This window comes from Mya arenaria, chromosome 2 (genome assembly GCF_026914265.1).
Source record: "Mya arenaria isolate MELC-2E11 chromosome 2, ASM2691426v1".
Lineage (NCBI taxonomy): Eukaryota > Metazoa > Mollusca > Bivalvia > Myida > Myidae > Mya > Mya arenaria.
The window spans coordinates 48,378,172-48,394,747 of record NC_069123.1 but is presented as its reverse complement, the minus strand read 5'-3'; the positions used below and the strand labels follow the sequence as shown (position 1 = coordinate 48,394,747).

At 35.7% G+C, this 16,576-nt stretch overlaps 1 protein-coding gene across 2 annotated transcripts; it reads left to right on the top strand.

The window, feature by feature from the left end:
• The first annotated feature begins 3,194 nt into the window (after positions 1-3,194).
• On the top strand, positions 3,195-10,734 carry LOC128245363 (putative zinc finger protein 840). 2 transcript variants are annotated; one of them, XM_052963508.1, is made up of 8 exons: positions 3,195-3,254; positions 4,933-5,544; positions 5,872-8,018; positions 8,260-8,373; positions 8,621-8,711; positions 9,575-9,739; positions 10,271-10,386; positions 10,599-10,734. In XM_052963508.1, exons 3-8 carry the CDS (start codon positions 7,878-7,880, stop codon positions 10,647-10,649), a joined length of 678 nt encoding a protein of 225 aa, XP_052819468.1. In that variant the 5' UTR covers positions 3,195-3,254; positions 4,933-5,544; positions 5,872-7,877; the 3' UTR covers positions 10,650-10,734. The 2 variants fall into 2 exon arrangements, with proteins under 2 accessions (XP_052819468.1, XP_052819460.1); XM_052963500.1 differs by lacking the exons at positions 8,260-8,373; positions 8,621-8,711; positions 9,575-9,739; positions 10,271-10,386; positions 10,599-10,734 and having other exon boundaries at positions 3,201-3,254; positions 5,872-6,276.
• Positions 10,735-16,576: the final 5,842 nt, after the last annotated feature.

The window sequence follows — 16,576 nt, the reverse complement described above, 5'->3', positions numbered from 1 at the left end:
CATCATCGTTGGTTGGACTGCTTGTTTGACAGAATGTGTGATGACAACTAGTGTTGTTTAAATCACTGTTGGATAGACAGCTATTGTTTATCAGACAGCTATAATCAGTTGATTTACAAGTTTTGGTTGAACAACTTTCAATGGAAGGACAAGAAGTGTTGGTTTGACCACAAGTGTTGGTTGGACTGCATTTAATGGATGAATATCTTGTTGAGCCTGATTTGACTGCAACGAAGTGATGATTGAACCGCTATTGTAGGTTGTCAGGTCATATTGGTTGGATTCCCATTGCTAGTACTTGTTGGATGCTAGTACTTGTTGGATCTCTTGTTGGTTGAACTGTTTTTTGACTGTTATTATTGATATTCATACATATATAATATGTTATGTGCTAAGTATTCAACACCTTTTTTATGTTTATTATTATTATTATCATAAGAGATATTATTATTAAATAATCATATAAATATATATATAATTAAATATTTTTATGTCCTTGTACTTTATTTACGTTTAACATTTACGTTTTACAATGTGCATTATAATGTTTTATTATATAGATAATTAAATAAATATTAATATTTTAATTCTATACAACCATTTGTTTTTGTTTTGCTATAATTTGTATGAAAGTATCAGACATTTTCTACAGAAATAATAAATTTGTCATAATCCTCCCCCCCCCCCCCCAAAAAAAAAAAAAACAACAAAAAACAAACAGAGCTCATGGTGTTCATTATATGCGGATTCTAATAAAAATGAATAAGTTGAATTGCATTATTGAATGTATGATTCTTCGTTGAATTTGATGAGATCTCCTACCAACTGACCTTGAGGGACCTGCACCTTTAAAACTGCAATCTCACAGATTAACTGATTTATCAGCTATCTTACATCACTGGTTTACAGACTTTACAGTCAAAACGGTCAAGATATGTAAAAATGTTCCCTGATTTTCTATCAGCAATCTAATATCACTGGTTTTCAGACATTTTTTTTTTTGTCAAAACAGTCAGTCTGTGAGAATGCGGCTTTAAACTTGAGCACTGTATTTACAATGATGAACAATCTTAGTTATGAAAATTTTAATACAGCAGCAGCAGATGTATTTAATCATTCAAGTCTTTAAATATTATGTAGAATCTTGCTGGACATGAGCATATTGTTTACGGAAATTTGCACGTGTATCAAGTTTAATTCAAATCTCAAGGCTGTTTGAATTTGGGCCAAGAAAATATTCGGCCTACAGTACGCTAACGACACCTAGGCTTATTGACTATAACAATACTAAAGTAACATGATAGGAAAAAGCTCGAACCAAGGGCTGCCGGTATACTAGCACAGCACTCCTACAAACTAAGTGAACCGGTTGGCTAGTTATTGCCCACAAACGTTAACTCGATTTTATGTCTTTAATATTTACCATGGGAGTTAAACAGTCATTGAAATAAAAAGAACATAGACAATCATATTGATAACAACAGCATTTTTTACAATTTAATAATACCATTATATAATTAAATAACAATAAAAATTGTCCTTGGTATGAAATAATCCCTTTAAAGGTTCATTTGCCAAGGGTTAAAAACCCCCATCTTGCTTCTTTTTGAAAAATCTCTAGCTTGTTCGGCTGTTATCTTTTTCTTTAGTCCTTGGAGTCAAGGAAAGTTTTCATTCATATTGACACACTTCATTTATTTTATCTCCGCTCTTGAACCGAATTCAGTCTCTTGTGTTTTGCACAAAAATATCTTGTAAAACCACTGATATAGCTGCTATCAGATCAATGGTATTAACTGCCTACTCCTGTTCAGCATCAACTTGGCAGACTCAAACAGACACAATGAACATCTCTGAAATTAAATAAAATAGTTATATCATCATCCAAGTGAACCAGAAAAATAAGATATAAAAGACTCTAAAGAGGCTGTTAAATCTGCACTCTCACAGATTTACCATTTTGACAACTTTTTTTATTTGTTGTCTTGCTATTTCCAAGACAAAAATAAAAAAAAGTTGTAAAAATGGTATTTCTGTGAGAGTGCAGCTTAAAGAAAAATGTTTTTAAATATTTTTTTTTACTTAAATATGAACATCTGTGATCCGATCTTTTTTGTCAGCAGCCTTATATCACTGGTTTTATTGCACGTTTGCATAAATGGCTCGTTCGAAGACAAAAAATAAAACAGTTGTCAAAATGTTTAATCTGTGAGAGTGCAGCTTTAAAATCATTCAGATATTTAAATAGTTACAATTTACTAGTACATTATTTATCAGCTGTTATTCTAAGACCTGTTTATTGTTTATATCAGCACAGCAGGCAACATTTAAATGCCCTTCATAATCACATTATGCTTTAAGCTTCATTTACTTGACTGCTTTAAAGCTGCATAGTCCACCTAAATGGCCGTCAACCAGTCTTTTGACAATTTTTAGACTATGGCAGACTGGTGACGTCGTTACAGGGATACACATGAAATGTCAAAATAATAAAAAAGTATCCCTGATCGCTCATTATTGTAGCTATAAAGCTGCATATCTTAACAATTTCACACTAATTGCAAAATATTATTCATTTAATTTAATAACAAACCCAACAAACCACAATTTTATGCATAACAATCAATATGTATTTGAACCTTTAAGAACCGCTAAGAAAGTATTTACCATTATATTTGTTATTTTACCCCACCCACTTAAATGTGTACTGAAGTTGGGTATAAACGTCGAAAACTTCATTGACATTTACAAAACACGGTTGAAATTTATAGAAAAATATACAAACTGATGTTCCTAACATGTTTTACTCACCTATCAATTTATTTTGCCACTTATGCTCTCCTTTTCACTGGTCAACATCACACACATACATTATCGATATCTAGGGTAGACATTTACCGGAAGTCATGCGCTCGCAAAGGATTATGGGAAACCGAAACTAACCGAATGGCCCATTGCCAGTGGTACACGTGTCAACAATCAATGGTTTGAGGGAAAAAACAGATTCGTCACGCGTGTAAAAATAAATTGATAACATAGATTTACGCGTGTAAATGGTCATCACACTTAAAATATATAAACCGAAATGACAGGCGTTGAAATGCTTGAGAAAACTTATGTTGCTAATGCGCGTTTTGTCGACAGCGATAAGTTGTTTCTACTATACCCATATGTCAATATCTGGAGTTATTTCCCTTATTTATAAATTTGTCATTTTATGTTCAATTAGTTTTGGTATAAACCGAACCATGGGCGTGAGTACACGATATTGTTATGTCCCTGCTCACAGAGCTGTTTTTTTTGCTTTGTCGATGTTTCTGTTTGTCTCATACCATTCTTTTGAATCCCATATTTATATCAAATAGATGGCCGCTTTAGTATAAGCCTAAATAAACAAAAAAACTATGCGCGTTAGAGTTTTTTTTCATTTAGAATTAGATTTCATTATATCCCCCTTAGCATCACAAGCACACCCGATTTATACCAATGTAAAGTAGAGTCATTCAAACACAACAATACGCTTTTATATGGACTAAGTTAGTCTAACAGTGTAGAATCAGCTGTATGGAGACTCTTGGGAGGGAAACACATTTAAAACGTGTTCATTTAAGGAATGAATTGCGGGGTTGATGTCATTATCGGGATATGAACGCAATTGGGCTGGTCTAAGTGTGTGAGCGTACTTTGACCAGCCCAATTGAGTTCATATCCCCGATAATGACATCAACACCCCAATTCATTACTTATATTTATACCAATAGTTCATTATTTAATTAAAAAATTGTTAAAAAAATAATTCATTTCAGTTAAGAAAACCTTACAGTTATCATGTTTTACCCATTCTGTAAATCAAACGACCCGACTGTAACCGGTGTATTTTTTTCAAATGACATCACAATAACGCGGGAAAATATCCACCACTTGAAATCGCTTTTAAACGTAAAATTGAAACACTTATGGCAACACTACATTTAAATTATAATAAAATGATACTTTCTAAAATGTTGATTTATATTTACAGGACGTGCTGACACAATACAAACAATAACAAGATCAGTAGTGTTCATGTATATTATTATGCTATGAATTGCGATCCAAACTTATCCAAAGATGTTGCGTTCATCGATTGATAAACGCAATTGCCGAAAAGCAGTTCATTTAAGGAATCGAAGTTGAGGTGTAAATATAATGTTGTTATCCACAATCAAGTACATTATTGATAGGCATGGCCATGGGATCACTTCAAAATCTGTGCAAAATCTTTAAATGAAGAATATGGCAAAACACTGACTGCTAAACTCCAACAATGTTCATTTTGAATTTAAATTTAAATGATTTTGGCAGTGAAATTTAGCAATATCAGGTCAAGGTCTCAACTTTCAACATGTGTTTAAAAATGTATGTCCGTCCTCATTTTTGTTCCTTCAATAGCAGCTCAGTTGTTGGGAGAATTACAAAATAACTTTATACTTGGCAGAAATGTTCAGACATGATATAATTTTTATGAATAAAAGATATACGAAAGTAAAAATCAAATATTATAAATCAAATAATTTAAAACCTGTGTACTCATGGCAGATCTATTACACCATTGTAGAAAAAAAAAACTAGATGATTTATGTTTCATAAATAATCATAATCAAAATGTTTGGTAATTTGTCAACATTAGATTGTTTATTTTTTCTGTTTAGGGTTGTTTCAACAGTGTTTGAAATCAGGTGGTAGAGTCATGAGAATCTTTCTAGAGGTCTTATTCAACCTGCAATTTATTTCTATTTTCTTTATACATAAATGAAAAAAAGATGAACTCGCAATTACAGAGAGTGATGCTTTTATACTACTTCTAGGCTTACCAATGATAGCCTATGCCCTTCAGATTTATGAAAATCTTGTAATGGCTTGTACATTGCAACATTTCTTGCATTTTTACAGCGCCAAAAAGGAAGACCAGTAAAAAACAAAGCAGAGAGTTCATGTGAAGAATCTGATGATGAGGTTGTTGGAAGGTTTGCCTGTGACCTGTGCCCAGTGGTGTTTCAGTTGTTCGCAGAATATACGGAGCACTTAAAGAGTCATTTTGAAGGAAAGAAACATTTATGTGACAAGTGTGATCAAAAGTTTGACACTCAAAAAGAATTGAATGACCACACTGCAGAGCATGATGGAAATTTGAAATATGAATGTGCTCTTTGCAAGCTGAGGTTCCCCTCCAGCGTAGCATTAGAGGATCACGCAGCTGGTCATTCTGAAGAGCTGCAATGTGAACACTGTAAAAAGACGTTTAAGCTTAAAATCAAATTCAGAAAACATGAGATAGACTTTTTGAATAAAAACAAATGTTGCGTATGTGATGGAGACTTTCCATGTAGGGCTGTTTTAGTACAACATGTTAGGAATAAGCATGCAGCAGCATTGCCGGAGGAGCGGCCTTTTCAATGCAGTTTGTGTAATAAGTGCTTCAAATGTAAGCAAAATCTGCTTGGGCACTTTGAGTCACATGAAGAAAAGAAGTACACCTGTGAAACATGTGGAGCTAAATACAGGGTATGGTAAACACTTAAATCTCATCTGTTTAACCTTTATTTGTGCAACAATATTAGTAAAAAGATTAAAAAAAGCAGCTTTTAACTTATAAAATTCATAAATGATATAAGTCTTAAATTAACACATTGTTATGTGGCATTAATATTATACTTATGTTGTGTAATGTATATCATAATTTTTTTGGCCCTGTTTACATTTTCCAAAAGTGCAAGGAAACCAAAGATAAGCAATAAATGTGAAATGATTTTCTAAAGATAGTTTAGATATAAGATATATGACTTGGTCAATAAAATGATCTATTATAGAGAAATATACCAAATTTTTCAGAATGAAAAGCAGTATTTGAAGCATGTGAAGGAGCACGAGGACCCGAGCCAGTGTGTGTGTAAGGTGTGCAAGTTTACGGTGAAGCGTCCATCTGCCATGAGATCGCACATGAGAATTCATGAGCAGGAGGCTGCCATTAGGGAACGGATGCAGCACACCCAGCCCGACATGGCTAGCATTAACAAACAGATGCAGCACGCTCAGCCTGACATGACTGCTGTCGCAGAACAGATGACCAGTGGCCAGTATTACATGGCTGATACTCAATGACTGAACAGTATTCATATAGGCTGGTTGCTCTGTTTGTAGTTTTTCATATACATGCCTGTTGTCTGAAATATTGTTCTCAATGAATGTTGTTTATATTTACTTCATAATTGTTCTCAATTAAAATCATTGAAAATATTTGCTTTAATATTAATGTTGGCGGTACACTTTAATCTGTACTGTGTACGGTTCTGTAAATTTCTTTACTCTTCATCATATTTTATGATCAAGTCATCAGATTTTGTGATGTACGAGTATGAGATGAAAATATGTTGCACTTAAACCCCACAGGGACTAATACTTTTTTGATGGATATTTAAGTCTTTATTGAAAACATTGGTAACACAAAGTGATAATGTCAATCAAGCAATTAAGTTACAGCCTTTTGTTAAATGGCGTTAGTAACCCATTTCAAAACTGTGGTCTTCAAATGCAATATTTGAACATATATATCATTTTGCTCAAGCGTTCCAGTCGTCAGTATCTTGGTTTTAACACTCCTAATGATTTGCCACACTTTATTTCGTATTAAAGAAATGCATTTTACAAACCATGGACGAGTCCCTTTAAAGATGATTTTCAAATAAATGCCACATCCTGGCAAACAAGTATTTACTCTGTTTACTTACAAATTTAAACCAATTGTTAATTACGGAGGATGATTTTATGGTAATTTTATAATTCCATGTTCATGTTTATGTTTCTGCATTTGAAGGAATCAAATCCCATGAAGATGTTTTCACGTTGTTTTTTATTGTGATACAGTGTAGAGCAGTGTTGTCCATTCAAGCTAGTGAGCAAAGTAAAGACATAGTTTATATGCTTTAATACTAAAATTGAGCATATCTTATCATTTGATACTATGATTTAGTTGTAAGTTAGTTTTCCTGGTGTGACTGTATATTGTTATTGTCTTGCTGGAAGTAAAGTGTTGTGAAATATAATTTGTATCTTTGTATATTATTATATTGTTTTTGTCATAATAAAAATCAAGTCAATAAGAAACATTAGCCACATGGTATGGTCGCAAAATGAACTTTAAATAGATTATGGAAAGGACCATCGTCGAAGCAAACAGATGTGATGTAGCCTATATATTACAGGTACAGTTCATGCACTGTTGTGCTTATCTTTATTGAAGTCTGATAACAAAGGGCTGACCCCTTAGCACAGGAGATATGATATACATGGAGCTCGATGACCTATGAGACAATGTCATATGGTAACAAAGCTGGTAGGGAAGGGGCACTGCAGGGGAAAGGGGGCGTTCAATGAATTATCTACTAGTAATACTGTAATATGCAAACCTTGGTCACTGTGGCTAATTAGAATTGTATTTGGCTTATGATTGGATTCTGAAGTGTATTATTTGTGTTCTTGTATACATTATGACAGAGACAAAAATATACCATACTGAGCATCGTATTACCTGAACTAGAGCATGTAATTTAAGGTAATTGTTAGTTGTTTACAAAAAGCTTTGTTTTCAACGCTGAGATACCGAGCACAATACTGCTCACTTATTGTGGAACATCCCTCCGCACAAATGATCTTTTTTTTTTATCTATTTATGCCACTGTGACACACATTTATCGAAGACATTATCTCGACCATCGAGGCAATATCGAGCACCATCGCAACATTCAAGAGGACTGACAGAAGTCTCGCATTGTCATTCTTCAACAGCAGTAGCAACGGACGTTAGCTAACATCGCCGTCAGAACTCATATACATCACTCATGAACATGTACACTCTGCTGCTGCTAGCCGGATGTGTGGCGGTGTCCATGGCCGCGCAGTGCTGCGTGCCGCCTCAGTGGACCAGCCAGGGATCCTTTCTGACCGCTATCGTCAGGGACGGCAAGCCGTACTACAGCAGGGTCAGTGAAAATTTACATTGTTCGTAAAACATTGCAGGACTTTCTTAGAAATGCAATAGCAGTGATTGTGTTTACTTGGTTTTAACTTTCATTCAGGCATACTTTTTACTTCTTAAAATAATATATTCAAACTCCTTTGCGTGAAAAGCATTAAATCGACGTATACGGGTTCAATTAAATCACTAAAAAACATAACGAAAACTGTGGTATCAACGTATATATTAAGCTACTGATGTTGTAGGGTTCATTGGGGATAGCCTTTGACGCAGTCCGTAAGCGTATCGGCCAGCTTGAGAACATCGAGATCAACGGCAAGACATCCCTTAATATTGGAGTTCTCCTAGACTTCATGGCGGTAAGTTGGTCTTCAGCTGGTACTGGAAAACTCAGATAATTGATAAACCCTGAGTAATTAAATTGAGCAATTAATCCCATATATGTTAATACGTCGATGTGCATTTTTTGCCTTAAAGTACGATTGTAAACATGTGCTAATTCAGATTTCTTTCACAAAAATGATATACGAATATATAAACAAACGAGATACAATTTTGTATAATCTATACTCTAAATAAACTATAAAATAATATTTTGTCCCCCAGAACACGAAATGGGTGGTGAACGCACAGACAGGCGACTGCTATAAGATGGCCCTCAACAGGGACACGGAAGACTTCATGGGATGCGTGTCAGGTAAGGCTTGAACCTTAACAACCCGCAGTTTAAACATGTCCCTACTGGGTACGTGTAATGGACATGGGAAGGGATATAAAGTTATCGCATGTTTTATAACGTCGGTCAACGAAAACTTGGAGTTCGAGTGTGAACAAACTGCTTGTAACAATGGTTAATCGTCCTCAGATGTTCAAAAAACCCCATAACGAACACAACTGTTTTGCAAAAAAAATGTAAGCAACGTTAACGAAATACGAATGGTTTTAGGCTTGAATTGGCGGCGAATATCGGCTCAAATAGCAGCAACTGGTTGATGTTTGTTTATAAAAAGTTAAATTTAATTTAAACACATTTCCAAATGGATAAATGCACCTGTCCTTTCTGAAATATGTTTTGGCAGGTGTTAAATGCAGTCTTTTTCAACCCAATACGCTGTTCAATTGAGTGCTTGTTGTCCCATAAATGGACCCCGATTGTGAGAGCGCAAACATATAAGTGGTCTCATATGCCTCATATGTCACGGTTGTCTATCTCACTTCTTGATATATCGTTTATATTTTAGACACATACTGTGTTCCAAATGCACGTGGTTCATGCCGTTCTCATTCATCGTCACCAAGACAGCAACTCTTAAATAGAATATACATGTCATTGAGATTCAAAACCGGTATCATATTATGTTAAACACTGCTTTCTGGTATTTATTATGATATACTAGTACCTTATGTTTTCCGGATTTCAGTAATCTTGTTGGCCATTTACAACAATCAAATCGAGCTTTTCGTTTAGGCATTGCATTTAAGGTAGTTATGTTCACTTTTAAGCTTCGCAATTGTCGACCAACGATCTCTATCTAATCTCCCTTGCCTTCCTGTTTTCAGAGAACGCGACGCTTGTGGGTAACCAGGACGTGGTCGGGTTCGGTAACAACGACATGTCGCTGAACACGTATATGATGGATTACGGCAACGTCCGCGTGTACACCAGCTTGACGTCAGATAGCTGCGTCCCCGTCGTTGACACCATCCGCGGAGAATTGGACGGAAGTAAGCGTTTTGCGGGATCTCCCTTCCATTGTTATATAAATGCAATACACTATATAAGACGTATTCTAATGAGTTGAGTTGTGACTATTGCGTGTATGCCGAACTATAAAAATTAAAGGTCAGTGACATTACTCCAAATCCATTCAAGATATTCAAATTATTTTTTGTTCACATTTTGTCGGAGACAACACACACATTTACAGTAAAGCCCATAACTCTGACTTTAATAATTGTCGAGTTATGCCCCTTTTTCGACCTTGCGACGTTTTTGCTATGACTATTATCTTAATGTCTACCAAGGTCAGAGACCACTAAATGTCCTTTATAACATTTAGTCAATTGACCAATTTGCATGCAAGATAACACCGATTCCTAGTACTCACGACCCCAACACCATATGAGAAAGCTCCACTTGTACTAAAAATAAAGCATGGTATGTGAAATTTCCGGAAGACGAACATGCTTTAAAAGGCAGTACACTGCACCAAGGGTAATTCTGGTTGGTAAACGTGTCCCTGCTGTGTGTTTCAGACAACTTCATCCAGAACATGCACTACTTCAACGTAAGTGCTGGCCTTCCCACGGAGGACCCACTGGTCGTGCCACCACATGGCTGTGAACGCGCCGTCAACTTTATGCCATCATTTGTAAGTAGCCAGCCACCTCTCTTCAATCTCCAGTAGTTCAAGCGGATGTCTGCCCTTACATTGTTATTTATTTTGATTTTAACATTTGACTACGTTCGGCCATCAGCGATCATACCGTACTCGCAAAGGCATGTATTTTGCAGACTCAACAATGTAAAGACGTCCCTACTATGACAAAATGTTAGCAATCATGTTGCCATGATCTATTTCAGAATTACCAGATGTCTGGGGGTTTGATAGGTAAACGTTCCGTGTTCAACTAGAGATCTACCTCGAACTGACTCTTTGTGCTCATATATATGTGGTTGTATGTTCTATTGCTTACTGTATGATTTGTGTCAATAAAACTAATAATACACCACTGTCTTCACTTGTAATTAGTGGGAAACAAAAGTAAGGTAGAAGATATGATATCATATCAACATGTTTAATTTGCACAATCATTTGTTATCAACACAATAAGACAGTAGCACGATTGGACATACATGTATACAATTACATGTATATAAATACATGTAACATAAAATACGACTGACTAGTACCAAGTTGAAAGGTTTAAACAATTCCATGCCAACAAATAATTTTGTAATAATTATTTACATACATATAGTTTAAACTTAAATAATCTATGATGAACTATGCACCAGATGATCAATTTGCAAAAAAAATAGAATATTGTTGAAAACTGTCATAAACTTGGTATTAATGTGTACAATGCATTGAAACTAACTAACTGAAGTGCCACATAGTTTACAATTTATTTAAGTTTAGCAATTATTCCGTATTTTTCCATTAAAAAAGATTACTGGGTATGTCTACCTAGTAGAAATCACTTCTTATGCGTTATTGGCTAGTCAGTGTTAGCACGTGATATTACCGAGTTAGGTGCATAGCTTAATTATGTCACCCGATAAGAGTATGCCGTCATAGCTCAGTGGATACGACGCTGGACTGCAATATGGCGACACGGGTTAAAACCCGGTCTCCGCCACAATTTTTTTTTTACATTTTGGTACTTTTTTACAATTATGATATCAAAGATTAACACATTCTATTAAATAATTGTCATGAGATTTGTTACAGAAAAATCTTTTTTGTGCCAATCTGGTGTACAGTCCCTTTAATAGATACACGATTTGTGCTCGAGTCTTATATATCAACGAGAATGTATATTCACAAGCACTAGTCAAACTAACAATATTATTAAGGAAAGTGTTTGAGCACATTATTCCTGAAAAATATCATTTAAAACGGCAAAACCAAACATACGTTCTTACAGATAATGAGTTAATAAACAGATTTGAGAATGCAACAAAAGAAGACTGAAAAATACCAAAGGAAGGATCCGAAATTCGGATTCCGAATACATTTTGTTTATTTTTCTTTCGGTTTTCAAATCAATACATAATATTATAGTATAATCAATCTGACTCAAGCACTCGATATTGTAGGATATGATATAAGATTGAATGTCGAAAGACGTCCTATCACATAAAAAAGTAAAATAGTTTTCAATAGTTTATACGTAGTTGATATTATCTTTACTATGCTTTGTAAGGCTCAATGGCATGAGGACATTTGTTGGAACTAGAATTATACAAATCGGACTGTTGCATGTCGGAAGCATAAAGGTCACCATTGCGTTGATGTTTGACGTACTGACCCCTAAAACCAACAGGCGTCAACTGCTTCTCATGAAGTATATGCATACCAAGTTTAAAACCGCTACTCTAAGTTATTCAAAAACTATCAATCGGAAAAGAACGTGTAATGAGGAGGACGACGCTACTCTACCGCCGCACAAAGTAATCCCGGTATCTATGTCATGTTTCGCCAGCGACACAAATATGATGGTTGATGTTAAAAACAAATACTAAAAGTGGGTTATTAATAAGTTTGCAATAAAACAGAAGGGACAGCTTTTTGTGGACCAACCATTATATTTGTTCTTTATTTTCTGTTCATATACGAACAAGAACAAAACTAGATAATAGATCTACAAAACAGTCTATACAGAATTATAACATTTATGGATGTGTAATTTATGTCGAACACATTACCTCATTAACATCGGCGTCACCCATTGTCTTCCATCATCTAACTAGTATTATCATTTTGATACTCATACAATTCAGAACAATTAATATTATAAATAAAATAAAATGAAGAAAACGTAGGATTTCAACAGAAGTAACACACTTGATCTATTGATGTGCCGTCTAAGAAACTTAAAAAAAAACTAATAAAAACAAAGATGAAGCAGAGTTGTATTAATGTTTATTTAATGTTAACAAAAACAATTACATTGCATGAGCATGTAACATATAAAGGAACAAGTTCAAAATACGTTTCTTCAAAATCCGAAGCGAAAATAAATTAGTAGTATTGAATCTTAATACCTTGTAGGTAAACCACTGAATTTGGACTCTGCATTACATTTGGCCACGTCACACGTCAACTAAAGCAGCGGCTTTCACTGGAAGAGTTTCCCGCTACCATCCCCCCACCCCCTCCTCTTCCCCCAAAAAGTCTGCATTTAAGCATTCTAGAATAATTTTCAGAAGCAGTTCGAGGCATGTAATGTTATCTCTAGATCTGGACTGCTGTGATCCCGATTGATATTCATGTCTGTACCAGCAATATCCGTGGTAAAATGTTCTCCATGCATTCTATGTCCTTGCCAGCAATGTCCGTGGTAAACTGTTCTTCAGGCATTATATGTCCTTGCAAGCAATGTCCGTGGTAAAATGTTCTTCAGGCATTATATGTTTCGCCAGCAATGTCCGTGGTAAAATGTTCTTCAGGCATTATATGTCCTTGCCAGCAATGTCCATGGTAAAATGTTCTTCAGGCATTATATGTCTCGCCAGCAATGTCCGTGGTAAAATGTTCTTCAGGCATTATATGTTTCGCCAGTAATGTCCATGGTAAACTGTTCTTCAGGCATTATATGTCTCGCCAGCAATGTCCGTGGTAAAATGTTCTTCAGGCATTATATGTTTCGCCAGCAATGTCCGTGGTAAAATGTTCTCCATGCATTCTATGTCCTTGCCAGCAATGTCCGTGGTAAACTGTTCTTCAGGCATTATATGTCCTTGCAAGCAATGTCCGTGGTAAAATGTTATTCAGGCATTATATGTTTCGCCAGCAATGTCCGTGGTAAAATGTTCTTCATGCATTATATGTCTCGCCAGCAATGTCCGTGGTAAAATGTTCTTCAGGCATTATATGTCCTTGCCAGCAATGTCCGTGGTAAAATGTTCTTCAGGCATTATATGTCTCGCCAGCAATGTCCGTGGTAAAATGTTCTTCAGGCATTATATGTCTCGCCAGCAATGTCCATGGTAAACTGTCCTTCAGGCATTATATGTCTCGCCAGCAATGTCCGTGGTAAAATGTTCTTCAGGCATTATATGTCTCGCCAGCAATGTCCGTGGTAAAATGTTCTTCAGGCAAACTGTTCTTCAGACATTATATGTCTCGCCAGCAATGTCCGTGGTAAAATGTTCTTCAGACATTATATGTCTCGCCAGCAATGTCCGTGGTAAACTGTTCTTCAGGCATTATATGTCCTTGCCAGCAATGTCCGTGGTAAACTGTTCTTCAGGCATTTTATGTCCTTGCCAGCAATGTCCTTGGTAAACTGTTTCACCAGGCATACTATATCCTTTCCAGCAATGTCCGTGGTAAACTGTTTCACCAGGCATACTATATCCTTTCCAGCAATGTCCGTGGTTAACTGTTCTTCAGGGCATACTATATCCTTTCCAGCAATGTCCGAGGTAAACTGTTTCACCAGGCATACTATATCCTTTCCAGCAATGTCCGTGGTAAACTGTTCTTCAGGCATTTTATGTCCTTGCCAGCAATGTCCTTGGTAAACTGTTTCACCAGGCATACTATATCCTTTCCAGCAATGTCCGTGGTAAACTGTTCTTCAGGCATTGTATGTCCTTGCCAGCAATGTCCTTGGTAAACTGTTTCACCAGGCATACTATATCCTTTCCAGCAATGTCCTTGGTAAACTGTTTCACCAGGCATACTATATCCTTTCCAGCAATGTCCGTGGTAAACTGTTCTTCAGGCATTTTATGTCCTTTCCAGCAATGTCCTTGGTAAACTGTTTCACCAGGCATACTATATCCTTTCCAGCAAAAGTCCTTGGTAAACTGTTTCACCAGGCATACTATATCCTTTCCAGCAATGTCCGTGGTAAACTGTCATTCAGGCATTCTATGTCCTTTATTGCAATGTCCATGGTAAGGCCACACCAAAATGATGTTTCGTTCCGCGGATTTACCGCTCCGATATTATTTTTTTGTGCGCCCGCACATACATATTGATCGCAAACCAGATTTTTTTCTCGAAATAGTTTTTAAAAGGCTGAAAAATAATCAATTATTATTTTTCTACGCTACTTTAAGTGTTTTTGTAAAGGGAAGCTACCGATGCGTGGTGTTCGGACATTTCTATGTCTCTCTCAGCAGTATCCGTGTTAAACTGTCATTCAGGCATTCTATGTCATTGATAGCATTGTCCCTGTTAACCTGATCTTCGGGCATTTCTATGTCCTTGCCAGCAGTATCCGTGTTCAACTCTTCTTCGGGCATTTCTATGTCCTTTCCAGTAGTATCCGTGTTATAACTCTTCTTCGGGCATTTCTATGTCCTTGCCAGCAGTATCCGTGTTAAACTCTTCTTCGGGCATTTCTATGTCCTTGCCAGTAGTATCCGTGTTAAACTCTTCTTCGGGCATTTCTATGTCCTTGCCAGTATTATCCGTGTTAAACTCTTCTTCGGGCATTTCTATGTCCTTGCCAGCAGTATCCGTGTTAAACTCTTCTTCGGGCATTTCTATGTCCTTGCCAGCAGTATCCGTGTTAAACTCTTCTTCGGGCATTTCTATGTCCTTGCCAGCAGTATCCGTGTTAAACTCTTCTTCGGGCATTTCTATGTCCTTGCCAGCAGTATCCGTGTTAAACTCTTCTTCGGGCATTTCTATGTCCTTGCCAGCAGTATCCGTGTTAAACTCTTCTTTGCGCATTTCTATGTCCTTGCCAGTACTATCCCTGTTAAACTCTTCTTCGGGCATTTCTATGTCGTTGATAGCAATGTCTCTGTTAAACTCTTCTTCGTGCATTTTTCTACTGTCCTTGCCAGTAGTATCCGTGTTAAACTGTTCCCCATTGGAGGTTGTAAATACATTTACATATTTGGGTATCGTCTGTAGCTCAATTTTTAAATTAAGAAAATACTTGCATAAATTTTCTTATATAACACGTGAACATAAATTGGAACTTTTTGACAAACTCTTTCTTTTATAATACGGTCCAAAAGTTTGGGGATTTTCAAAACGATTGCAAATTGAAAGGATACAAACCCAATCCATAAAATATGTAATCTCGGTTAAAAGAACACCAAAACGACTTGGTATATGCAGAGACGGGCAGATATATACTGTCGCATTGCATTATCAATATAATTAAATATAAGCTTTAACTTTAAAGTTAGCCAAATGATAAATATGTAAAAATCATCTACAATATAAATAAAACTAACAGGGCAGTACATGATAAAATAATATTGAGAAATAAGGGTTTCATCACGTGTGGCTTGCACAAGGAGTTGTAGCTATTACAAGTTTTATCATATGCCATTTTTGAAGCAAAGAATATAAGACGTTTAAGTACAAAATTTTAACATCAGATTGTCAGACTCTTCAAGAACGTTACTTTATAGAAGCATTTCTAATTTTGAATTTAAACCCTAACTAAAGTGTGTTTATGTACATAAATTCAGAATTGTTTTAAGCCAGTTTAGAGTATTGTGAATCTAAAACAAACATCATTTGCCACATGTTTTGGGGTTATAACGGTGTTGACCAAATTTTGTAAGATTTTATCAGATTTTGGTAAAAAAAGCATTTGCATTTTTTTCGGAAAAGTCTGTCGACTATAAATATGTTTTGTGTGAACATGTACCTGTCCCTGACTACCCAATTACCCAATCAGCAATTAAATTGCGGTGCCTTGATAATATATATAAATATTCAATAAATAAAAACAAAAACAAAATAAAACAACGAAAAATAGTGGAACCAGTTCATTACAAAATGCAAATATCTCCATAGACGCAATTACAACAAAAGCCATAAGACATTGTTGATTGGGTACTGTAGTGCTTACTATTTT

Excerpts from the sequence above, each read along its gene's own strand:
- LOC128245363 (XM_052963500.1), top strand. Across the intron at positions 5,545-5,871 it reads CATGTGGAGCTAAATACAGG|AATGAAAAGCAGTATTTGAA; the intron begins GTATGGTAAACA and ends CAAATTTTTCAG.